Source organism: Alligator sinensis, unplaced genomic scaffold (genome assembly GCF_000455745.1).
Source record: "Alligator sinensis unplaced genomic scaffold, ASM45574v1 scaffold378_1, whole genome shotgun sequence".
Classification (NCBI taxonomy): Eukaryota; Metazoa; Chordata; order Crocodylia; family Alligatoridae; genus Alligator; species Alligator sinensis.
The window spans coordinates 83,976-110,571 of NW_005842697.1; the positions used below are offsets into that span (position 1 = coordinate 83,976).

General features: G+C 41.0%; 1 protein-coding gene across 1 annotated transcript in view; it reads left to right on the forward strand.

The window, feature by feature from the left end:
* The first annotated feature begins 6 nt into the window (after positions 1-6).
* The window catches only part of TMX3 (thioredoxin related transmembrane protein 3), a 65,452-nt gene continuing 38,862 nt past the window's right edge, over positions 7-26,596 (forward strand). The window contains exons 1-7 of the mRNA XM_006034060.3: positions 7-54; positions 179-233; positions 6,076-6,115; positions 9,764-9,887; positions 17,542-17,587; positions 19,313-19,393; positions 24,987-25,086. Of these exons, the coding sequence (XP_006034122.1) occupies positions 18-54; positions 179-233; positions 6,076-6,115; positions 9,764-9,887; positions 17,542-17,587; positions 19,313-19,393; positions 24,987-25,086 (483 nt within the window). The 5' untranslated portion in view covers positions 7-17. The remainder of the gene's footprint in view (positions 55-178; positions 234-6,075; positions 6,116-9,763; positions 9,888-17,541; positions 17,588-19,312; positions 19,394-24,986; positions 25,087-26,596) is intronic.

Here is a 26,596-nt window from a genome sequence, read left to right on the forward strand (position 1 = left end):
GGGAGGCTCCTGGCAACATGGCAGCGGCGGGCCGGCGGCTCCTCTGGGCGGCAGGTAACCGGGCACGGGGCTTCCGGGGGAAGCTGGGGGTGGTAGGCAGCGTCGCTCGGCTCCGGGCCATGCCGGGGGGTGTGTGGGCTCCGCCGGGCCTGACCTGATCCTTCCGTCTTCCCGGCAGTGTCTGCGCTGGTCCTGGCCTCGGAGGCGGCGGCCGTGGCAGAGCTGGACGACTCGTGAGTACCTTCAAGCCCGACCGCGCTGCTTCCCGGGGGTGGGTGGGGTCCGCTTCTTGCGGGGGGCCAAGGCGGGGGCGCCTTTTCCGGCCGGACTCGCCTCCCCCCGCCTCGCAGCCGAGGAAGGGCCCCCGCGGGACGGGCGGCTTGCCTGAGGCATCATCCTGCGGGCATCGGGACAACGTTGCCAGGTCTTAACTATGACAGGATCGTTGTGGAAGCGCGAAACGATCTCATTTGGTGCAAAGCAATACTATGCTGGGGGGAAAAAATTGTGAATGAGTATATAAATGAGTCGTCTTATTTACTTCATATTGCTGGCTACAACTCGCTGGTGAGTGAGCGAGACCCGGGTCATCCAAGTGGAAGCCTTTCTTTATTTCGAGGCAAACAGTCATGAGGATGCGCTGACGGCAAGCCCAAAAGTTGGTTAAGGCTCTCTGAGAGCGACTCGGGTTTCACATGTGCTGCATCAGTGAGCTGCCCAAAAGGTCGTATGTTCTGAACACTTTTACTGTTTTTGATCGTAACTTGTACAAGGCGTGAAATTATCATGCAAATACAATAATTTATTGTACACCTGGCAATGCTGCATTGGGATGTCGGAACAGGGGGCGCAGGGCTTGGGTTCGTGAAGGCAGAGTCTTTGGGCATTTTTACACATGTTACTGATGATGTGGAGCTGGGTGCTTTAATTAGCGAGCCGTGCTAATTTAAAAGTGCCCACACATTGTGTGCATCGGCAGCACAGCAATCGCCACACCGAAAAAGTAGCAATGGTATGCTTTGAACTAAAGCACATCAAACCTGTTTTAGTTCAGAGTGCACCGCTACCATTTTCTCAGTGTGGAGGCGCGCTGCGCCACTGATGCACGTGATGCACGAATTGTTTTGTGGCTTGTTACTCAACCTGGTTGGGTGTCAAAAAGGAAACATACAGCAGCCGTCCTCCTGCCCATGACAGGGAGTATTGCTGATGTTTCTTCTATCTCATCTCCTGCGTTTAAAAATCCAGCAGCAAGTGGTAGCATGGGTCCAGTGGAGTTATGCTGTTTGTAGGAGTCCTATCCTGCAAGGTAGGCATCACAATAACCTGTTACAGCTCTTGTCTGCACCCACTTGAGGACTAACTAGATGAGAAGGAACAAAGTTGTACAGCAAGATAGTAGCATAGGTACAGATAAAAAGTAGATCTCCATGTTTGCAACCAGAAACAGATCCAGGATTTGCCAAGTGGGGTGTGGAAGCCATAACCAGTGCTGCAGGGGTGATTGCGCCCACTGTTCCCACCCTTCTCCCTGACCGGGGCAAGGAGACAACATCATGGGAACAGCAGTCGGGGACTCTCGGGTTCCCAAAGCAGGTAACAATTCCTCCCTTACATCCCTGCTGAGGCACTTCCTCTCCCCTTCCCTACCTCTTGCTGCTTCTGCTGCACAGCTGCTCCATCCAGGCTGCAGGGGGAAGGGAGGGTCTGGGCTCAGCCTGCAGCTATGGCACCAAGGGGCAGGTGGGTTCCCCCTCCCTGCATCTCCTCCCAAGCTGGTGGGAAACATATAGTGGGCCAAGGCAGGGGGATAAAACTTGCTATTGCTGTCCTGGGCTGAGCCTGGACCCTAAACAGCCCAGCTGGAGTTGGCCAGCAGCATCTCTTGGCCTTGGGACAGTAGGGGCAGCAGCAGGCAATACAGGGGAAAATGGGAGAGAAGGGAGTGTGCCTCTGAGTATGTTTGGGGATGCGATTAAAAAAATCCCTAGCTGCTGCTCCTACCATGCAGTCAGAAAGGGGGTCCAGCTGTTTCACTGTTCACATCCCTGCTCCAACCACACTAACTCTTAGCTGTTTGTTTGTTTTAAAGGAAGGCACCCAGAAACAAACCAGCCCCTGTAGAAAGTATTCTGTGAATCTATTTTAGCAATACCCATCATCCTCCTTAAAACTGAATCCTCTTTATTACTATCTTTAGTATCTGTAGCATTCAGCCTATAGAGCTTGCTACTCTGAAGCTGCTAGAATTAAGCCCGCTGGCTCACCATAGACAAGTGATTCTCAGCCTCTTTGCTCTCAGGACACCCCTAAGAAGAAGCCAGTTCTTTCTTAGCATTTGCTTGTTTTTTGACTGGGGATAAATACTAGTACAATTCTTCTGTCGCATAAAACTGATAAAGGTCAACAGAATGTTTTGACCCTGTGGATTCCTATTTGAAATCTTTGGGTTTATCTTGGGAATCAGATGGAGGTATTTGTACGTGTAATAGTGCTAATATTATGTGGCCAGCTTAGAAGGATTTCATGGCACCCTGTTTAAGAATCACTGTCTTAGGCTATTGTAATATGTCTCATGGCATCATAATTTAAGATATTACTTAATGTCACTAGTATTTGAAGGTCCAGAAAATGTATTATTACAATACATGGCTGTGAATTCTTTTCCTGGAGATCAAATTTGGTTTACTAGGTATTACTGAAGTGCTAACTTTATGCAAATTCTTCATAATTGACTCTATTAGGTCCAGGAAAAAAATGTATGTATTCTTCTTGTATATATGAGCACATGACTGCATATCAATATTTAATGATGGCTTGGTGTTGAGGGGTAAAAGACAGAAAATACTAGCATTAGAAAGTCAGTAGTCTGTAGGCAGGACTTCTTAGTTCATCTTGCATGATTATGGATTTAAAATGTCCAGAATTTCAGCAGAAATTTGTAAAAATGTGATCATATTTCATTGCAGGGGTTTGGGTTGTAGCTGTGTTGGTCTAAGGACATAGGCAGACAAGGTTCCTTGGGTGAATTTGATATCTTTTATTAGATAGAAATCCATGCATGTTCCCTGACAATATACAGTGGATACAAAGAGACTATGAAAAACTTTCTACAGCATTCATCCTACAAAAAAAGAAGAAATGGAACAAATTACTCTAAGAACAAGCTCCTCAGCCACAAAACAACCATCAGAGGAACAACACCAACACCTTACGACCTTCCAACCTCAGACAACCATTTGGGTTGGTCTAATAAAAGATATCAAATTCACCCAAGGAACCTTGTCATATTTCATTCGCATCTAATTTCACACAGTGGTGCTCCATCTCTAGCCCATCAGCTAGATCCCCACAGGTCCAGAAATCTGGTGGCAGGGGAGTAGTGGCAGGATCTTATCTGTGGCAGCAGGGGACGAGTGGCATTTCCCAGACCTAGTTTCTATGTCTACCCATGTCACTGTTTTGCTATGCCAATTTGGGCAAGGTGTGCCACTATTCTTTCTTTCCTGCTTCCATCCTACCCTTATCTAGTTAGTACTAAAGTGGCTGCAGACAAGATAGGTTGAGCACTGCTGCTTTAGTACATAACTGTAGCATTAATTTTGCTTCCCCCCCCCCCCCCCAAGAGCTTGTACAAAATCATTAAATAATTAAAAATTAGGAGTAGGACTTCTTAAAGTCAAAGCTGCTTAAACTTCATTCTAGTCTATTTAAGTAAAAATGATGCTGTTCTAAATTTGGTGTAAAAGTTAAGCTTTATATAACAAGCTTAATTTTGTTCAATTTTTATAAAAAATTTCTTTCTTTCTTTTTAAAATTCTCTTTGATTTCTGTGGCGTTAAGAATGTTAAAGCATGGTTTGGCTTTTATTAACCTGAGAGAAATATGTAAAAGCAAAACAGGTATAAAAATAATTGAACTAATGAAAACATTCCCTTTAATAACTCAAGGTATGTTTCATAAATAATTTGTTACCAACACAGCTTTTGAAAAGTCCCTCTTGCCTTGTGAGCATGTTATTCAATTAATTATGTAAAGGTAAATTATTTGGGGGAAAAACATCAAAGGTTCAAATGGGAAATTAAAACTTACCTGCTGCATTGCATCTTGTTCTTGTCCATTTCTTTGGTTTCTCTGGCCTGTTGTTTCCTGTTTCTTATTTGGAGAACTACACTGGGCACTTTGAAAATGTGCCTTAATGTTCTTGGTAAGGTATAGTGGGAGGTTTTTTGTTGTTGTTGTTGCTTCATGGCTGTCAGTCATGTTGAAAAACGTCCATAAATAATTTGGAGGTGAGAGGGGGGGAATTTCTCCCCCCCCCCCCCAAGATGCTCATCTTAAAAGCTACACATAACATTCTAACTTTAAATACAACCTGGGATCTGCAAATCAAGTAGTTGTTTTCTGCTTCTTGCATCATCTCTAATGATTAAGAGTGTAATTGGGAGTTAGCTGACTCTCTCTTTGAAGATACACACGGGATTATAGAATGTAACTAGTTCTTTCTTTAGCTGTACAGTACAAACGTTTAGTAAAATTAATCTCTCTCAGCAAAGGGAGTATTGGTAGATACTGCTTAAAGGAATTCCTGCTTTTATGTAGCTTTTCAAATATTTACCATTGTCCTGTTTGAAGTTGATATCTACTTTGCATGTACTCCACTAATTGAGGGTCCCTCATAAACTCCAAATCTTTGCATAACTTTGTGTCTGTCTCCATATACATCTGATATAAAAACCCTGTTTTAACTTCCATGTGACACTTGTTGTTTGTTTACAAGAATTAAGAAAAGCAACAAAATCCTGATTTATATTTGATAAACAAAGTTAATTTCTGCCTTTTTTTTTTTTTTTTTTTCCTACTAGTTGGGTTCCAAATTTCTAGCAACCAGTCATATGGTGGTCCAGTAGATCATTTATACCCATTACATTTAAAGGTCAAAAGGGATCACACTGACTATCTGATATGAACTATCAGATATTGATATTTATGGCACTTGTATAACATGGACCAAGTAACACACACCACCACCTCTTGCACCATTCGGTACATGTAATAATTTCTCCACAAGAGAAGCTTGGACTGTCGCAGCAAGAATATTGCCAGCCAGCATTAGATAACCTTCTATGTAAAATGCATCTACATTACATTTGGATGTAGGCAGTGCTGTTAAGTTTAACAAGGTTTTATAAATTGAACTAATGTTTCCCAAAACAATGTTTCCACAATTAATACTAATTATGATATGATCGCACTAACAAAAATAAGCTGATAAATACATAGACAATTCCGCCCTTCTTTGGTTTCAAGAAGTATTTAAGGACTTCATTATGTGTGCATATAGATAGATAGATAATAAAAAAAAAAAAAAATAGAGTACACAAGACACCTGAGATCCTAAAAATGGATTTGCAGTTGTACCCAGTTGTGTTCCAGCTCTGCGGCTTTGGATCTAGACAATCATATCTGGACTTTTTAATGTCTGAGCAAAGATACTAATGTATCTTAAACTTATTCTCTGCTGTTACTTTCTTTGAAAAGTAAGTGAATTGGGGGGGGTGGGGAATGTGTGCCTAGTTTCCCATTAAGTCAGTTATTTCCTCCATCGCTGATTTTAATGATGTCAACAGGTTAATTGAGTTTGAATTTAGTGTTTGTATATCTTTGTATACAGTTACCTTTGCTAAGAATATAGTTGCCTAATTGCAGCATAACTTGAACTGATAGTTTTTAGGTTTATGTGTTAGAGTAATGATAGCATTTATAGTAACAGACATTAGAGTGGATATAAGGTGCCACCCATACATAGGCATACCTTTGATTAGGATAAAAGTGGGGAAAAGTGGGTTGCAGATTTACTTTGCCACTTGCTACCCTGAAATTAATTCTTATACAATTTTTGTTAATTTTTTTAAAGGAGGTAATCTAATAGGTGCCACTTGTTCGCTTGCTTTCTTTGATATTTCTGACTGTTTAAACTCTGCCCATCTGTGTTCCCTTCCTTCAGAAACAAATATTGAATGTTTGTTTGTTATGTGTCCATACACAAATAAACTGTTTCCTTTCCCTTTCCAGGTTTAAGGAAAACCGTAAAGATGACATTTGGCTTGTAGATGTAAGTATGAGAGAGAAATATTGAGACTCGCACTTCATTGCTTTTCAATAGCTTGGTTTGAAAGTAAAGCCGAGCATAGTCTCAATGACTAAGCAGCTTTACCACATTATGTAGATGGCTTCTATGTACAGTGGGAAAAAGATGACGTACTTAAATCTATTGATAGGATGGATAGGCAATTTGTCTGCATTAGTGCAAGATGATCCAGGAATTAGCAGCAACTATTTAAAAAGACAAGCTTTGTTCTGTGTTTATTCATTTTGGTGTTGCAAAATTTTTCTTTAGGAATAAAAAGCCAACTATCTTTTTGATACTGGTATTCAAGAGATGGTCTGTCCACATCAGTGGATCTAGGACTCTGCTCTGTACTTGTATTTGTTTTACATTTTCATTCTTATGTTGTTGGCTGTTTATATTAAATTTAATTGTTCAGGTACTTTTGTTTTACCATGAAGTAAATTTGAAAGGATTCATTATGTTCCATATGGTATAAATCAGAGACTAGGTCAATAAATGGAGCTTGTTGTAGTATGTGATAAAACTACATTCAGGGTTGGAGTGAGGTAAATGGTCATTTCCCAAGTAGCACAGATTTATTAATATATGAGAGAAGTAATGAATTGCATGTTATAATTTACTGATTTACTAATTCTGAAAATATAACAGGACAAACTCCCATTTCCTTTAGCTGGGGTTTCTGTTCCTTTGTGTACTAATCCTACCCCATTAAATTAATAGGAATTGAGTCATCCTTTTCACGGAGTATAGGAGTCTTGGGCATGGAGGAGGACGGCAGCAAGTCCCCAAGCTCTTTCCAATATAAAAATGTGAATATGGGGTTACAAGATGCTTCTCTTCAATATTCAGTGCCTTCCTCATTCCAGGACTATTCCACGATGGCCCACATTTGCAGGGAACAGATAAGAAAAGCAAAAGTACTGACCAAACTTAGATTAGCAACATGAATCAAGGACAACAAGAAATCCTTCTTTAGGTACATAGGAAACAGGAGGAAAACGAATGGGAGTGTGGGGCCATTGCTCAACAACTCAGGAAAGCTGGTTACCAGCACCCAGGAAAAAGCTGAACTCTTGAATGACTACTTTGCCTCAGTCTTTCACCACACCAAAGGGAGAACAATGCCAGGTAGAGTATAGGATAAGTATGGTAGGAATAATCACCTTCTTACTATTGCCGTAGAATTGGTGTATGGCCAATTTTAAAAAATTAGATGTATAAAAATCAGCGGGACTGGATGATCTTCATCTGAGAGTGCTAAAGGAGCTTGCCAAAGTCATTGCAGAACCCCTGGCAAAATTCTTCCACAACTCATGGCACTCTGGAGAAGTTCCTGAAGACTGGAAGAGGCCCAACATTGTGCCCATCCACAAGAAGGGCAGGAGGGAGGACCCGGATAACTATCAGCCAACCAGCCTAACTTCCATCCTAGGGAAAATCCTAGAAAAGTTCATCAAGGAGTCTATCTGCGTTAAGCTTGCAGAAGGTAAGATTGTGAATGACAGCTAGCATGACTTCGTCACAGGCAGGTCTTGCCTTACCAACTTCATCTCCTTCTATGCCCAGGTAACTCCCCACCTGGACACGAGAAAGCAGGTTGCCATTGTATACCTAGACTTTCAAAAGGCTTTTGCTCTAGTATCCCACAATGTCCTCACAAGAAAATTGGAAGATTGTGGGCTTAACTCCAAGACAATGAGGTGGGCAAGAAACTGGCTGCAGGACAGGACCCAGAGAGTCATAGTGAACGGATCTGTGTCATCGTGGCAAGAAGCAGGTAGCGGTGTCCCGCAGGGGTCAGTGCTTGGTCCAGTACTTTTCAATGTCTTTTTATTAATTATTTTGATGTGGGGGTGAAGATCTCACTGGCCAAGCTTGCAAATGACACCAAGTTACGGGGAAGCGTGGTCACGCTTGAAGATAGGATACAGATGGACCTAGACAGGCTAGCAAGTTGGGTGGATCAAAATCTGATGAAGTTCAATATTGAAAAATGTAAAGTGCTCCATCTCAGGATGAGTAACCCCCCCAACACACTGTCAGGCTTGGCGGCACCAAACTGGCTAGCACCATGAATGAAAGGAACCTGGGGGTAATAATAGACCACAGTATGAATGAGCTGGCAGCGTGATGCTGTAGCCAGTAGGGCAAATAATACTCTGGCATGCATCTATCTGTGCATCTCCAGCAAAACCAAGGACGTGATTCTTCCGTTCTGCTCGACACTGGTGAGACTGCAGCTGGAGTACTGTGTCCAGTTCTGGGCACCACACTTTATCAAGGACATGGACAAGCTTGAGAGAGTCCAAAGAAGAGCCACCCGTATGATCAGAGTCTTACACGGCAAGCCATATGAGGAAAGGCTGGGGGATTTGAGACTCTTCAGAACTGAGGAAAAGGAGGCTGAGAGGGGACCTGGTAGCAGCTAACCACTATACTAGGGGAGTACATCAAGGGCTCGGTGAGCAACTGTTCACCAGGACACCCTTGGGGAAAAATAGGAATAATGGCCACAGACTCCTGGAAGATCAATTTAGACTCAACATTAGGAAAAACTTCTTCACAGTTAGGGTGTCCAGACTGAAATAAGCTCCCTCCAGAGGTGGTGCAATCACCTACCCTGGAAATCTTCAAGAGGAAACTAGACAGTCGCCTTGCTGGTGTCACCTGACCCCCAGTTATCTTTTCTGCTTGGTGCAGGGGGCTGAACCGGAAGATCTTCCAAGGTCCCTTCTGGCCTTACAATGTATGAATTTGAAAATATAAAATCCATAGAGTGGCTTAAGGACCTGTTTTTCTTCACTGGTCCCTCCTCCCGAGCACTGTGCCTGCATGTGCACACGTACCGTGGATGGCTTATGGTAAGCTATCCATAGGCTCTGCAGTTGCATAAAATCAAAATCTTATGTACAGTAAAAGCTGCCTTAACTGGCACTATATGAGCCAGCATGCTCTATTAACCGACATGCCGGCTTGTAAGGTAAAAGCAAAACCAGAAGTGCCCACCGTGGCACTTCTGATTTTGCCGAGCCCCAATGGCCTGGGGCATAGCAGCCTGCGTGGGGCCCACCTCCCTGTCCCTTGGGGCCTGCAGGAGGGGCGGCGATGCGGTAGAAGGGGCAGCAACCCGAACAGGCAAAGACACCTGTTTGGGCCTCTTGGTTAACCAGTATATTTTGTTATGTGGCACCCCACCATTTCCCATGGGTGCCAGATAAAGCTTTTGCTACATGTCTCCAGATCTTTCAGACAACACTGTCCTCTCCCACGTCCACTTCTGTTTCAAGGACAAAAGCAGACTGTATAAATCTGGAAGGGAACAGCACACTGAAATAATAATAATAATGCTTCTAGGCCTCTGTTTAACAGGTAAGAAAGAAGGCTTAATACGACAAATTCATATATTAATGCAGAGTGGGATATACCCATTTTAAACCATGCCTTTACTATGAAAATCAATCTTTAAATGTTACTTATTCAGACCTAGAGTGGAATGTTTTTGGTTCTAGGGCAGAGAGAATTATTTCTCTGGAAAATAAGATTTGGCAAAGTGCATGTATTGAGAGTTAAACATGTTCATACAACAATGTCATTAGTCTTATTAATGCAGTATTTCTGACTGATTCTCAGTTTTATGCACCTTGGTGTGGCCATTGTAAGAAATTGGAGCCTGTGTGGAATGAGGTTGGCATAGAGATGAAAAACATGGGATCTCCAGTAAAAGTTGGAAAGATGGATGCAACTTCCTATTCTAGTAAGTATGGCAGGTATAGGTGGGGTTTTGTGGTATTATCAGACTTTTGGCTTTGAAAATACAGTGACTAGAAGGCTGAAAAGTAGAAAAGGGTTATGTGGGGGAAAATATGTATATACTTGAGGGGTTTGACTTAGAAATGTATAGCTATGTTTGTTAATTTATGTTCCGCTATTAGTGATTTTTGACTCGGGCTCCTATGTTTAACCCTTCCACAGAAATCTTATGTAATTAACACAGGCAGAGAGAATTTGTGATATTTTCTTTATTTTTAAAAGGCAGCAATACATTCACTCTTCTCCATGTTATTCATTCCTACTTGTATATCAATAACATCTTTCTCACTTGTTGAACATACAGGCTCGGTTTTTAGGACCCTGCCACAAGGGGGGGGGGGGGGGTTCTGTTCTATTATCTTTGTAAGTGACATGCTCTGCTTTAGAGTCTGCCCTGAAGCACAACTGGTACTGTTTTAAATTGCTTATTTTGCTGGTGGCCAGGAAGGTGTGTTCACACTTCTGGTGTTGTAAGTTGTTTTCAGATCGCCAGTTGGCCAGCAGATGTACCCATGCCAAGGGAAAATCCATTGCCTCATGGGATAGCAGGGTTCTCATTAATCTTTAAGAAAACTTACTTTATTTTCTCAAATGCAATATAGGCGGAGACTCAATGCTGCTGCTTCCCTACTATTTGCCCATTCTGCTAATTTCCTCCCCCACCACAGCCAGTGTTGGAACACATTTTAAGATGCCCTTCCTTCCCTCCCCTTGCATATTTGTTTTCTGTATGTTAATGAAAACTTTGTTGTAATAAATTTTGTCATAATAGTCCATGAATAGTCAATTTTAAGATTAACCTCCCAATAATTAGATACATCATCTTGGATTCAGGTAAACAGGATATCTGTAATATTTTAAATAGACTAAGTATCTTTTTAAATTTATATTCTATAAGCATCATTATTTTAAAAAAATGTATACCTTTGTTTAGCACAAAATCCATTCAACTGTGAACTGACTAGAACAAAAACAAGTACAGTGGTAATGATGCTACTTTTCTTGGTCTTTTAATGTTTATGTTAATATAGATCCTTATGTGTAAATCTCTGATCATGGGAGAATCCAGCTTTCATTGGTGATGGGGGGCAGAAATTGTTACTAGCTCCTCACTCTTGAAAAGAAACTTTAGGAAAAAATGATCTCTGAAGGCTCACAATAAAGAAAGCCGACAAAAAAAACCCCTTAGTCTGAAGATTCTAATACATCACTTTTACATTTTTATTTATTATTTTTAATGTGTGACACTTGCAAATGACACTGAAATTGAGGGGTGCAGGGTAAGAAATGGAGAGACCTAGTTGAGGTTACCCCAAAGCAAGTATCAGTATGTTGCAGTTTTGGATCCAAGAATGGGGCAGGAGGGTGAAGTTCCCCTGTCTGTCTTCCTTCCCCCCCAGTTCTGTGCATGAACAGTGAGATTTGACTTTGCTGCCTGGTTAGTGTGGGTTCCTCTTGAAGCTCCATGATAGCAGTGAGCTCTGAGCTCACCAGCTGACTGGGGCAGGATCTGGCTGGAACCTGTACTTCAATATGGCTCTGGAACCGAGGGGCTAAGCGCTGCTGCTTTTCATCCTTCCCCTCTTCTCCTCCTTGCTTAATTCAGTGACAGGGGATGAGCATCAGTGAAAGTACGTACTCTAGCCAGATCCCATACTGAGAGCTCGCATATGTCACAACCAGAGAGGGATGTGACTATTCTGCTACATACCCTCTGAATCTGCCCCTTGTGTGTGGTGTTCTAGAGAGCCGCTAACCTTGTGCTTTGCATCACTGAATATCTGAACATCATCACTCCAAGCACAGGATTTCTCTTGACAAAGGACTACAAATAATTTTGTCCTCTGCTACAGCTAACAGCCACACAAGTAAGGTTGTGTTGGGTAAACAAGACTTTGCGATAGGGTGATCCATTTTGGAGACACTGCTGCTCTGCACGTGGGCTTACACTCTTATGTGATTACACTTCTAACTTGCCTTGTTCTGGGCAAAAATGACATTATCAGCATTAAAAATGTGTACACAACCTTACGTGTTCTTCCATAAAAATGTACTGTGTTCTTTTTGTTTTTCTTTGAAATACTTTACCACATCATGCTTCCTATAACTTTTCTCTTCTCAACAGCACTTCAGTTTCCATATGGCTTGTGCAAGATTGTATAATAACTACTAGTTGTTTTATGTAGATATTAAGTGGACTTTTGGGGTTCATTATTTGCACATACAATTTCAATTAGAAGTCTTGTAACACACTTAACAAAAACTTCTGCCCTTATGCAAGCTTTGACTTTTGTGGATGTGCCGTTCTAAGTCAGACCAATATTCCATATAGCGCAGTTTCCCGTCTCTGACAGAAATGGATACTATACAGGGAGAGCATTGAACCAGGTATCTCTAGAGTGATCCATCTCCCATTCAGTATCCTTCCTGGCATCCACCATTTTATTGCATTAGAGATGTCAGAGTAAACATTTCCAACCATTCTGTTCCATAGCCATTAATAGATCTATAGTTTATGGATATAGCCAATCCCTTTTTGACCCTGGATGTGCTTTCTGCCTCCATCACCAGTGGCAGTAAATTCCACGTGATGCTTAAAAAATACTTGTTAGTTTTAAACCTGCTGCCGACTGATTTCAGCAGGTGCCTCCTTATTCTCCTCCAATATTCTGGGGCTTGGTGAACAACAGTTCCCTGTTCACTTGGTTCTCACCTTTCATGATTTTATAGAACTTTATCATATCTAATCTCAGACTTTCCTTTGCAAACCTTGAAGAGTCCTAGCTTCTTTATTCTTTCCTGGTATGGAAAGTGATCATGTTGGCTTCCATTCTCTATACCTTTTCTAATTATGCTACATCCTTTTTGAGATGTGGGGATGAGAACTGTACTGTACTGTACACAGTATTCAAGATGTGGGCACGCCATGGATTTGTATAGCGAAGTGATGGTGTTCTCTGTTTTGTTTTCAATTCCCTTCTTAATGATGCACAATATTTTACTGGTTGTTTTGGTTGCTGCTGCATATTGAGCTGATGTTTTTCAAGAACTATGTAGAGTGATTCCAAGGTTTCTTTCCCGAGTCGTAACAACTAGTTTGGAACCTATCAATGTGTATGTATAGTTGAGAAAACGATCAGGAGTCGTAGTAGAGAGATCTTTTATTAGACCAACAAGATTTTTGCAAAAATCTTGTTGAATTGCAAGCTTTCGGGCACAAACATCGGGCATTGGAGAAAAGATTGTAAAAGTTCTTCTGGGTAGAAATGAAAGTTCGTATTTCATAGAGGAGCCAATAGATGGAAAATTCCTTTGGGCACTGAATTCATAGCTGGTATAGAGTCTCTCAGCTCTATGTGAGGTTCTGTGATGATGCAAATTACCTTGCAACTAAGGCAGGAGCAGTCTCTCAGGTTTTACAGACTTCTGCAATCTTATGTCCAATGCCTGATGCAGGGTGTTTGTGCCTGAAAATTTGCAATTAAAGATTTTTTTTTTTTTGCAAAAATCCTGCTGGTCTAATAAAATATATCATCTCTACTATGAGTCCTGATTGCTTTTTCCTCTAGAACAATATGACTACAACCTGGATTACCTGTATAGTTGAAGTTATTTTTCTCCAGGTGCATTAGCTGGTACTTGTTATTTACTTTTTTTAGAATACTAAATGTTGGCAAGGAGTTGGCCTGTTAAAGGCAGATGACTTAAGGTTGTAAGAAGTAAATTCTGTTAAAAGGGGACACATGTTTAACAGTGTGTAGAATTGGAGATGCTGTTTGCTGTTCTTTCCAGTTTCCCTTGTTAAAGTTGGGCTTTAATTCAGTGGATTCGCCCCAGTCCAAATATAGCTACTGACCAGAGTTTTGCTAGGAATAATATGCAGGATCTCTTCATGGGGGGAAGGACTTTTACTCTTACAGCCAGTACAATAGTGTTCATCTGTTTTGGAGAGTCCGTGTAGGACAGTGGTTCCCAACCTGTGGACCGGCGCGGAAGTGGGATGGGGTGCAAGGAGCTGGCTGCCTCCCTCCTGGGGCTGCCCCACACGTTGCTACTGGCAGTAGAAGCTGCTCTCTCAGGTGGATGGACAGGGGTCCAAGTGGCCTGATGGTTGGGAACCTCTGGTGTAGGACACTCAAAAGTTGAACTTGGAGGAAGAAAGGGAAGATTTCATAGTTTTCTAGGATCAGAAGAGACCTATTAGATCATCAAGTCTGACCCCCTGCTCTGGGCAGGAAAGAGCACTAGGGACAAGTGACCCCTAGCCAGGTGCTTGTCTAATCTCCTTTTAAACACCTCTAAGGTAGGGGAAAGCACCACCTCCCGTGGAAGCCCATTCCATATTTTTGCAACCCTCACCGTAAAGAATTTCCTCCTGATGTCCCACTCTAACTAATCTCCTGCGCTCGTTGAGGTTGGCCTTCCAGAAGTCTAGCACTTCTGCCCACTAGTTATATTTCCCACCTTTTGCTGGATAGTGAATCCTATCAACAGGTAGTCATCATCTCCTAGGTTACCTTGTACCTGCAGATCCCCCACCAAGTCCTCCTCTGTGGCCAGCACCAAGTCAGTTAAGGCATTTCCCCTAGTGGGAAAGCATACCTTCTGTGTTAGGTGCAGGTCCTGTATGCAGGTTAAGAATTTACGTGAACAGGAAGACCTAGCTGACTGCTACTCCCAGCAGATGTCCGGGTAATTTAGGTCACCCATAACTAGCAGGTCCTTTGAGCGTACTGTCTTTGAGAGCTGTCTCAAGAATTCTAGGTCTAACTCTTCCTTCTGTTGTGGGGGTCTCTAGTAGACCCTCACTACCAAGTCCCTTTCACCCCTACCCCCTTGTAATCTGACCCATAGGACTTTGATCTGCCCTTCTTCTGACCTCATTGTTTCTTAACATATAGAGCAACGCTCCCCACTTTTTTTTCCTAATCTATCTTGCCTGTATAGCCTGTAGCCCTCAATGCCCACTGCCCAATCATGGGTAGGATCCCACCAGGTTTCTGTTAGCCCAACCAGGTCGAAATCTTTTGTCTGAAGATTAATATGTTCTTCACAATTTTCTAATGTCACTTATTCCAGCCCTCTATTTGGCATGAGTTTGTTCTTGTAGAATGTTCCTTTTATTCTTTCTATGACTGGCAAGTATGATTGGGAAAACTGGGGCTTGTGAGAGAGGCAGTATTTCAAATGTCCCATCTCAAGAGAAGATAAGTTAATTCTCTAAGGTTATAAACTGCATTTATGGATTTGTTGCAAGTTTCATGATGTTGTTTTCTCCACAACTGGCTTATAAATCAGCTGAGAACGTTGAGACAATTAGCTTATGTCATTTTTTTTTGTTTTCCTTCTCTGCACTCCTAGGTACATAGGTCAGCCATTGGTTTCTACCACATATTTCGGTGTTGTGATGGTCAGTTCCGTTGGAGTGTTAGTCTATTGGATTTGGATTTTTTCTGTAATGTTTTGTGTGATGCTTTTGTTCATGACTTCATGTGATGTTTCTCTTCTCTCTCTGGGTAATGCCTATGCCTGACATAGAAGTTCTTGCACTGGTAGCATGTGCCTGTCATTGTCTTGCTAAGTTGACTTTGTTAGCTTTTTTTGTGTAGAACTGCTAACATAAGGAATTCTTTTAATTAAACTTTGGGCATGTTTCACAGACAAGGGATGATCTTATCAATGTTGTTGTGGATTTTCATGGCTTTGTTTCACAAAGGAGGAAGATCGTGATGCTAGCATTAGTCCCATATCTGTGTGCCAGTGCGCATTATACTTTTTTTTTTCCAAATCTTTTCAGGCTTCTGAAAGTTTGCTCTCTGATTTATTTGTTGTTTGACATTTAGTACGCTATTTCTGTGATTACATATGTTGCTCTTTGGATAACTAGGCTTCTAGTGGAACATTTTGTCTTCCCCGATGAATAAACAAACTGGCCTGTTTTGCTAATACCCAAGTCTTGTCTTCCATAGAGTTTTGTTGGGTTTTTTTTAATTGAAAGGGCAATGTTAGCAAATTTAGGTCTTTCAGGTATTGCTGTCAATGAAATTCCTGAGTTGCCTTCTGTGGCTACCTTCCTCATGACCTACATGTTTCCTTCCTCCTACTTCTGTAGTGAGTCTTTCTGTTTGTACCAGTCCAGGACTCCTTGATGCAAAGTTTCCTCTTGGGGATGCATGTTACAGCCTTGTCCAGTCACCGCCTTTGTGTTAGAGCTTCAAGCCCTCAATGTAATATGTCCCTTTTTGTTTCTTCTGATACTTAACTCCTGAACTAAATATGTCTTTCAGCCCAAACCTAGAGGCATTTTTTTCTTGCTAGAGTCTTTTAAATATGAGCTTTTTAATGACCTTTTACACTCTCTCTAAACTGATCTTCATTTAACAAATGCTCGCTTTCCTGTATCCATGTATGTAGGCTAGCAGTTTTTTTTGAAACACTCTTGAATTGAAAAATTGGTCTGCCTTTCTGGCACTAACTTACTGAGTACTCAAGTCACTTCATATATTTGAGGAAATAGTGTACCACTTCACACTATGCTATTAGTGTGCGCTGTTTTGGTACATGACCAAACCCCTGCCACATTTTCATGATTTTTATCCAGATGATGATTGTTACTTCCAGTCTTGCATTTAAAATTCCCTGATATTGATGTCTCTGAACTCTGGAAACATCATTTAATGCATAAAAAAAAAAAAAAAAAATCTGTCGTCTTACTTGACTTGTTGCTAGTAGGTATTGCTGAAAACTTGAAGAATCCAGCCTGAAACCCAATTCTGAGAATTCTTCCTCGAATGTTTCCTGTTCAGTGCTTATCTACTTTATTTGACATTTCTGATAGCTATACCAGCTTCACGTCTCTGTTATCCAACGAGACAATAACCTAATTGTATTTATCAGAAGTGCAGTTCATTTGAACCTGTCCATCTGACATCTGCTTAAATTAGTTAAAGAAACAGACAAATATTCATTTGACACTTCTGCAATAAGGGACTGTATAATTTAATACATAGATGCATACAAATCTACCTTTCATTGCTGATTTGGTGCTGAGCTATAGCTTGGGGTGCTTTTTTGGGTATGACAGATGATTAATATTCTTTTTCCAGTTCAGCTGCATGCTGGTATGGCTCTGTTGTTTTTTGCAGCATTTTTTGTTTTATTCTGTAGTGTTATCACTATGTCTGGGTTTGGTTGGGCCAAAACCCAGATAAAATCTGGGTACAATGGTTTACTGACATAGCTCAAGTTCAGGGCCTGCTGTTTAAACATCTTAATGTAGTACAGTATACCCACAGTACTTAGCCTTTTTTTTCCATCTCTTTTCTAATGCTTTTGGAAGGTTTCTCAGCATTTGGTATTTGCTGACTGACAGCTTGCACTTTTATAATGGCAGAGTGTATTTGTTGACATGGTATCAGATAAGTTTGTCTTAATTAATATAACAAATAATATTATCTTTTTTAATCCCTGTTAGAACTGATTTTCATGCAAGGAAATGATTTCATAAGCTGAAAGTAAACAAGATTTATTGTACAAGTCTTATCTACATAAAAGCAAAAGTCCTGATTTGCTTTTAGTTGTAACTAAATGTCTTTCAGGTATTGCATCTGAATTTGGAGTTCGAGGCTATCCAACAATTAAGCTGTAAGTTGACCTTTCCTATTTTATATTTGTAAGTATGTAGAGGGAAGGGGCAGAAAAAATTTGATTACTGATCCCTTTATAATGCTGGGCAAACAAATTACAGTTTTTTGAGGCATAATTTGCAAGTTTTATTACTAAAATGCATAATTGATTTGAAAAATGAGGTATAATTAGAATTTTAAGATTCTCACTAGTCGGGTTTTAACCAAGACAGCATAAACACACTGAGTATTAAATATCATTTTGATCCATTTGGTGAAGATATTTAAACTTAAAGGAGACCATCATGAACTTGAAATCCAGTCAGTTTGAATAATCAAAGTAAATGGTTTTAGGTACTAAAACTTCATCTGGATGTCCACTGGTAGCTTAGAGACTTGAGCCACACTTATTGTGCATTTCTTGAAAAATGTCACTCAGCCAATGTGACAATCTACCCACTTATTTCTTCTCTGTGTGCCTGCAACCTCAGCAGTTAGTTTTGGGCATGCATACCTCAGATTGCTGCTCAGAACCAATCTAAACTGTCTCTGCTACATCGTTGCTGAGCTTGTGTACATAAAGCAGGAGTGAGTGAACAGAGATTGTCCCTTGGTAGCTGAGTGGGGCAATGATTTTTTTTTTCTTAATCTTTCAGTTATAGTAACTTTAACTCTTTGGGATTAGTACGTAGTATAAGGAAAAGACAGGTGGGGCTTTTATATGAACAAACTTCCTTTTAATAAATTTAGTACAAGGTCAAGAGTTATAAAATGGTACGTTAAGGGGAGAAGCCATGTTTACTCTAATGATAAACAGATTGTATTAGACTTACTGGAAGATGATTAATTATAACAAAATATTATTTGGATTTTTTTCCGTTACATTTCACAGGGTTACATAGCATGTTACTGGCTGGAAGTAAAGACATTTGTCAAAATGACATGCACGTTTAGGAAATTTGGTCTTAATGTCACCAAATTGATAACGTAGCTTAACCATATGTGTTCTTTCCCTTCCCCCCCCGCAAAAGGAAATATTAACACTTTAGGTCACAGCCAGTACTCCCCCCTCCCCCCCCCCTTTTTTTTCTTCTTGTAAGGAAATGAAGTAAGCTTATACTTCCTGTCAGTTGCACACAATAATATTCTGTATTGAACAAATACAGATGCAAAGGTAACTGCATATGCAGATTTAGCTACTGTTGCAGGTTATCAGGTTGCTGCTATTGCAGGCAATCAGAGCAGAATACTATTTTCCACTTTTTTGTCTTTTTGTTTTGCTTTTCTTTGTTTTCAAGTAGTATAAAGATAACATAGGCACTCTTGATAATGGCTGATCTCTTTTGAGGCATAAATGCTGAAGTTTTGTGTGTTTTGCCTGTCAAGCCATAAGCACATTTTCTAAACATCTTTATATTTCTAAAATTCAGTGATTGGCAAACAAACATCTACTATAGAAATTAGCAGTAAAGAAATGTTAATTTATTCAGTAGGAGGTTAATAAACTTTGAATTTTCTCACAATAATTGTATTATAGTGGGCCATTGAGCTCCTTGTTTTGCTGAGTAAAGATGGCTTCTAATGGCTAATTAGTTGCAAAATTGAACGTCATCAGCATTTACTGATCATTTAATATATTGAAATATTTTGATTTCATATAAACAGACAAATTTAGGTTATAGGTCAGAGAAGTGCAATGAATGGCTATTAAGTGTATTTCTCTCTCTGTGTGTGTTCTCACCAGTTTAAAAGGTGACCTGGCATACAACTATAGAGGACCTAGGACAAAAGATGATATAATTGAGTTTGCCAACAGAGTAGCAGGGTAAGTATTTATATTTCTGTTAGCATGCCCATAACTTAGTTTTATTTGGGTTATCTTCCCCATTTTAATTGGAAGTGAGAGCCAAAGGTAGCTTTCAGTATAGAAAAATATATTTGATACTTGTATTTAAAACTTTGTTTTGCATTCTTTCACTTAACAAGAGTTATCTTGGGTATAATTCAAGTGCTTTTATTATGATTTTAAGTAAAATTGGAAGGAATATTTTAAGGTAAGTTGCACATAAAAACAATAATTGAGTTAAAGCCAGAAATATATAACACCCCAGCTAAATAGAGTAGAGTAGGTGTTCAGGAAAGGAATATATTCATCACTAATGATTGTAGTAACTTCTCTTGTATGCCTTTCCAACCTTAACTAGGCAGTAGAGGACACATTTAGAACACAGTTCTAGGGTTCTAATGACTATCCATTTATCAGTATCAATCATTGATATTAGTTTTTAATGTTGATTTTATATATTCTCCTCAATCCTTTTCCATTATGATGAAACTAAAATTGGAGTTTGTTTTAACCTATGTTAAAAGCTTTGTTTCCTTAACTTTTTCCCCTTCTGTCTTGCTTCTGATTTTTTGTATTGTATTTGCCTTGCAAGGGCTTCTGCATTGGTAGATCTTTTGAGAAGTCTCCTTCCTTCATTGGGGTTCCACTTTCCTATACTGTGTCCTCTTTGGGGCTGGTACCAATTCGGGGGGGGGGCTATACCCTGTAGCACAGTGAAGTAGATGTTTGCTGTGTTTCATTGCCAGACAAGCAATAATTATAGATGGCTTCTGGCTACCTTCTTGTTCATATTTTATATACTCAAATGTAGGACTAGGTCTTCCCCTCCCAATCAGTGGGGGATGACGCGGAGAGAGGGCAGCTTGTCTCTGTTTCAAATACAAAGCAAAGTGGGAGGCATGGGGCTTTTGCAGCTCTGACTGGTCCCAGCCTAGGGTCAGAGTCCTCCTCTACCCCATCATTTGCCATCTGTTGTGGCTCTGGTCTCGCACGCTGGGTAGCTCCAGCCCTGGCCAGGCAATGCAGCAGTAGCAGTGATGGCAGTTAAACTATGTAAGATACCAATATCATTACAGAGTGCACATTAGATGTGCTAGTAGAAGTGTATTTCGATTCTATAGTGACCTACAGTTTCAGTTCATGACCTTGTATGCATTTTCAGTGTGTTAGTGTTGTGAATAGCTGGGCTGGCTAGGCCCTAGGCCTGTATGACTTGCCTTCATTACTGGCTTCCTGCACATAATACTTGCTGTCTTTTCTCTAATAAATACAGCTGTTTAATCTGCTTATATCACTGTCAACTGGTTGGCAGAAGGGAAAGTGTGCAGGGGTTTCACATCTGAAGTGTGATAGGACAATTGCATTTTTATATCTATATTGAATAAAAAAGTCACATCCCACTGATTGCATAAGAAAATCGGTTACTATTCAGAAACCCCTGCAGATGTACCCATTTTTGCTGCTAACGTACGTATACCAATTGTCCCATTATTGTCCTTTGTACTTCTGTGTCTCCTGGAAGACAAATAAGGTGCCATATACCAGAAAATGATCTTCAGGGGCCTTGAAACTCCTTCCTAGTTATTTTTGGCAACCTAACTGAGCCTAGTACTTTTTTCTAGGAATGAATGGGGAAGGGGAAACTTGGTTAGAAGCAGAGACTTTGTTAAACTAAGGAGAAGGCAGGGGTGGGAGCTGAAGGCTTCCTAGAAGCTGAGCTAACTTTTTGCTTAAGCCTTAAGGCAGTATCACAGGGCCCAGGGCCTCTAGTCTATCCAACAATTAAAAGTATTTGTATAGTGTTTGTGTGTTCTGCACCTGTTTGTGCAACATGCTTCTCAGCAAAGGGTGTAAAGGGCAGCATGCCCATGAGCCTTTTTTAACAGCCTTGACTTGACATTGCTGTTCTGCGCACTAAATCTACCTTAGCTTGCAACCTTCCAAATTTTTTGCTGTAGTCTTTTCCTTTTAACGTCTTGGTGCACTCACTTTTTTTTCTTGTGACCTCTCTTCATAGCATATTCCAGCCCCGCCGCCCTCTTATTTTTCAGCTGACCGGAAGCTCGTGAAACTTCTTGTTTCACACTCTAAGACTTTCTCTCTTGCCTGTCATCATGACATCTCAGACTTTAGCCATCTTGCCAGTGGTTCTGTGCACAAAGCAGACAATTCAAGAGTCTCTGTAGCCTGAGAGAATTTCATATTCTGTGATTCATTTGTAAATGTTTCCCTCTGGAAATAGAGGTGGGTACATGGTCAGATTAACAATCTATTGTGTGCAAGCCCACAGAATCAGTCTCTGAGCACAAAATACTTTGTGGTGATGGATCTCTAACATTACACCATCCTTGAGAAGATGCCATGTACTTCTTGTTTTGCCAGAAAAGATTACTTCTGTGGAGCGCAGATAGCTTTACAAGGAACTATATTTTAGTGTCTCTTGAATCTCACAACACAAGGGGCAAGCAGTATTGAGATCCTGTTGAAGTTCAGTAGTACCCTGGCAACAATACTCTGGTATTATGGCTTCCTTAACATTTACTTCAGTGGGACCCAGAAAGGCAGGTGCCCATATAATATGTTGACATGTTCGGAGTAGATCTGTTTCTTTTCCGCTTTCATGGCACTGGCAGCTGTAGCACCTCTTCACAGCCGTTGGCAGATGTTAGAAATAGTGACATGATTGAGCTATGAATAATTTTATACCTGTATAATACTAGCATAAGTGCAACATAGGCCAGAGCTCCATGTGTTCTGTCAGTGAGTCTTGGTTCCAAACAGCTTGGTGACTCAGCAGCATAAGAAATCTCCTTTAAAGGAGAAAATCCATGGTTTTCCACAGCAAATGGAAAACCCATGTCCCTGCTCATAAGCCAGTAGCATTGTATTTCCCTGGAGGTGGTCAGTAAGCATTGTCTAGGACATCTCTATGTGACACTATTCTGGTTATGATCAATAGTGTCTAGTAGACACCTGCCATTTCTACCCCAAGTGATTGGAAGTTGGACAAGCAATATTAGGTCTCTTCCAGAGAAACGGAGTACTTTTACATCCCTTCTCCTATTGGTGATGTGACAAATAAAAGAAAAATGGTTTTGCTCCTCCTTGAAGGACAAGACTGGATTTGTTAATGAAGACTTAGTACCCTTGTGCTTGACTGCTGCTTAGGGTGGCTGATTTATTAGGCCCTACTAGTATGGTGTACGTGTACCCTCAGATGAAAGCAGAAATATCATCCCTGTTTTGAGCAGAGACATTCTTATTAGCCTTTTTTTGCTCTTCTTACCTTGCCATTCATATATCGACCTCAAGAGCCATCAAAGAGCAGACTGGTTCTGTAAAACTGTTTTCTTTTCAGTCTCTTTAGTGATCAGACAAAATCTTGTGTTTTTGTTTTTTACAATCAAGAACCTGCCCAGCCTCTATCAGCTCCTTTCTTCCTTTCAGTAGCCATTTGCCTTGTTTTCAAGCAATATGAACCTGGATCAGGTAGATTCTAAATATCATCAAAGCTGAGCAGGCCAGGTAGTTCAACTTGCCTATCCTTCCCTTTTTCTTCAGGGGCTCTTTTTCTCATGAGATGTTTCCTTCCTGTTTACATTGTAGAGGCATTGGAGGAAATGGTTTTAGGGAACAGGGCAGCATCTCATTTTGAACTTGAGCTTGTAAATAAATGTGCTTTTATATATATTTTTTTAAGTTCAAGACTTCATCCACTATAATACACACATGCGTTGTTCTATTTTCAACACATTTACTTCTGTATTGCCATCAGGATCATCTGCAGAAAGTACTTTTATTTGACACGGGCCAGGGCCTTAACCAATGCAAGGTCCTCTTTGTCATCTTAACAGCTTCAAAACCACAGGGTTCTTGTGATAATGGTCACTTATCTTGAGAGAGTAAGATGGGAACTCATGTAGGTGGTTAACCATATAGAAGGTAGGACAGAGCAGCAACCTTTAAAGACTGTCTGGTTCAGAGAGAAATGAGATTTTGTTGGCAACATCCTACTTTGTCAGATGCTTGCGAGGAAAAATGTGTCAGTTATTACCCTCTCTCAGGTGACTGGTTATGGGAAGCTTCTTCAAATCTTCATTACTTTTAGGTCACCATCAGGTTTGATATTTCAGATAGGTAGGAGTAAACTTAATAAACTGTTCAACTACTAGAATTCATGAGTGTCACATTGGACTCTTTATTGCCTAGTCTCACCTAGTACTCTGATGTTTTTTCATGCCATGGTCTTGAAAATGTCCTGTATGCCAGTGCCTAAAACTTTAATTCCACAGATGCTTCAGAAAGTGCAGCAGGATTCTGCACATCCTGCAGTTAGTGACCTTAGCTTGGTGAAGGCTCTTCTAATTCGAAGAACACTCTTGGAAGGTGTTTAAGAGCCCCAGGACCCTCCTAATACTCCAAGACCTATAAGAAGATACTCCACAAAGTTTTACACATACTGTCCCCATGGCATGCATATTTGATACCGCATGTTGGTAGAGTAGGCCTGTTGGTACCCAGTCAGACCTATTCATGTCCACTAGGTCTCAGCACTGTTTGTGGCATTTGGTGCATATGGAGCAGGAGTGAGTTGGCAGTACCTGTTTTCACTGTGGCGTTCCCTAGCACAATCAGAGGCTGAGTAGTGTGTGTTGACTTTGTCGAAATACTGACTTTCCAGTTGCTACCATCTTGTCAAGGAGAATAAGTAAGATCCAGATGTTGGTGGCAGAGCTCTCTTATATTGTTTGTTACCTAGACAAAGTATACTTGAAAACTTACCTTGGAATCAGGCATTAGCTTACTACAGAGGCACTAAGCACTACATTGTTGTGGAAACTTCCATGGCAGATGCTATATTTGCTGAAATAGTCGTGTTGTTTGTTTGCGTAAGACCTCTGAGACCAATGTTTGTTAGATGCTTGGGCTTCAGTAATATGGCTGATTTGGAGTCATCTATGTCTTAACTTCTGTTCTCTCTCGAGTCCCTGATATTCTGGGATTCTAAGGTGAAAAAGGAACTGGAGGCAGAAGTATGAGCCATCCTTTCTGCCCTCAGTGTGTAATATGAGGAAGGATAGGCATGTGCCATACTGGTATCAGCTGTACTCTGACTGTGCACCATACAGTTACTACTAAGGAAACATGTTTGAGCTCAGATGTTTGTGGCTAAAAATGTGCATGTTATACATCTTGAAATCTTGTTACTGGTTGAGTAACTAAAAGCAGGACTAATAATCTCTGAAGTAAGGTGATTTACTAAGGCTATAGTCCTTAGTTGTCATATCCACAGTCTCCAATATCTTAGAGAGAGAAAGCTTTCCAGGATATTGTTCCTAGTAGTATTTTAAACTAAGATGCGACTATAACTGATGCCTTGATTTACACTGTAACACACTGTATTGTGTAATAGTTGTAAAGTACAGAACTTCTGAGTCAGAATTGTAAAGTTATTACATGAAAATTAGATGATGTTTTGATTTCTCTAATTTTGGAAAACTGGAATGTGTTGTTCTTAACTGACCTATTCTCCTTTCCCTTCCCTCCGTCCCCCTACACTTCTTTTTTTAAGACCTCTTATCCGGCCACTCCCTAGCCAGCTGATGTTTGAGCATGTGCAAAGGAGACATCGGGTACTTTTTGTGTACGTTGGTGGGGAATCTCCTTTAAAGGTTTGAAACTTAAAATTAAGTTAAAATTTTTTTTTTTTTTTTTTTTTTTTTGCTCTTCACGCACAAAGGTAGTCTCAAGTGACTTGCATATCGCTTTTAAAACTGTGCAGCTATCCTGCCACCTTAAGAAAATGAAATGTAAGCTGATAAATATGTACTAACTTTAGAGCACTTTTAATGGCGTCATTACAAAACAATGGGTGCCTATACATGAGCACGGACGATTCACTGGAATTCCATCGAGTCTGCTAGAGCATGTAGTTGGTCACTTACCTTGGTAGTTGCCACACTCCAGCAGCCTCCTGCATCTCGTGTATCAGCATTCTCATTCTTACAAATGGCAGGGGACACTTCAACTAAAGCTCACTGAATGAGCTTCAGTTCGAGCACCCTGCCACTGTTTTTAAGTCTGTGAACACCAATACATGGGACAGCTCTCAGAGCTGCTCTCATTAAAGCACTGCCTCCCCTACCCCTGAAATTTATGTAGGCCAGGAGTGGTTGACTTGCAGCGTGAGTGCCATAAGTAGCACAGGTAGATTCTGTGTTGCATGTGGCAGATTGGGGAGGGGACAGGCAGTACCATAGCAGATAGGGCAGGGAGCAGAAAGCAGAGCATTAAAGTAAATAGGGAGCACAAGCTGGAGCAGAAAGTGGAGCAGCAAATCTGGCAGAAGAAAGGTGGCACCCAAGGAAGATATGGGGCTAATTTGTGGCACACTTTCAAAAAAGGTTAGCCCCCTGACCTAGGCCACAAACAGACATTCACTACTGGTGGAAATTTCTCAGAAATTTCTGATGGTAGAAATGTTTCCAGGACAGGGAATGTACAGCCATTCAGCTTGCAGTTGTCTCCTCTCTGCACTCTCACTACCCCATGGTGATACTGGTTTGGGAAAAACATGGAGAGCAGTTGCTGCATTTCTGGTCTTTGTAGGTAGTGGAGCTGTGGGAAAAGATTATATGTGTTTCCGTAGTCCCAGGATATCAAGGTCTGGGAAATGACAGGGGGCTTTGCTATGGAGTGCCCAACTACTTGGAAAAGGGACCCCAGTATGAATAGCGGGTAGGGAGTTCCTCCCCTCAGCTTCCGGTGGCTGGGAGCCAAGCAGAATAAGCAGCATCCACAATCAGCAGAGCAATAGGAGGCTTTGCCCTGCTACTCCAGTCTCTCTGTGGACTGGAGCAGCAAAGCTGCCTGCCTGTTTCCCCAACCAGGCAGTCCCTGGTCTGAGAGAGGACAAGGAGCATTCCCCCACTTCTTTACTCTCCTGATGGGGAATGTACAAGTGTGCAGTTTTGCAAGAGAGTTTGCCTTACAAGCAAGATCTTGCAGGAGGTCTCTGTCTTGAAAGGGGGCATGTTCTCCTAGGACAAATGAGTGAAAGCTTGTATGTTTGTCACTTCCACTGGAAAAATGATGATTCTCCTATTAGCAATGTGATGTCTGTACTTGCTCCTACCAAATGAATATAAACTTTTAATTGCAAAATCTAGTTGCTTCGCCTTC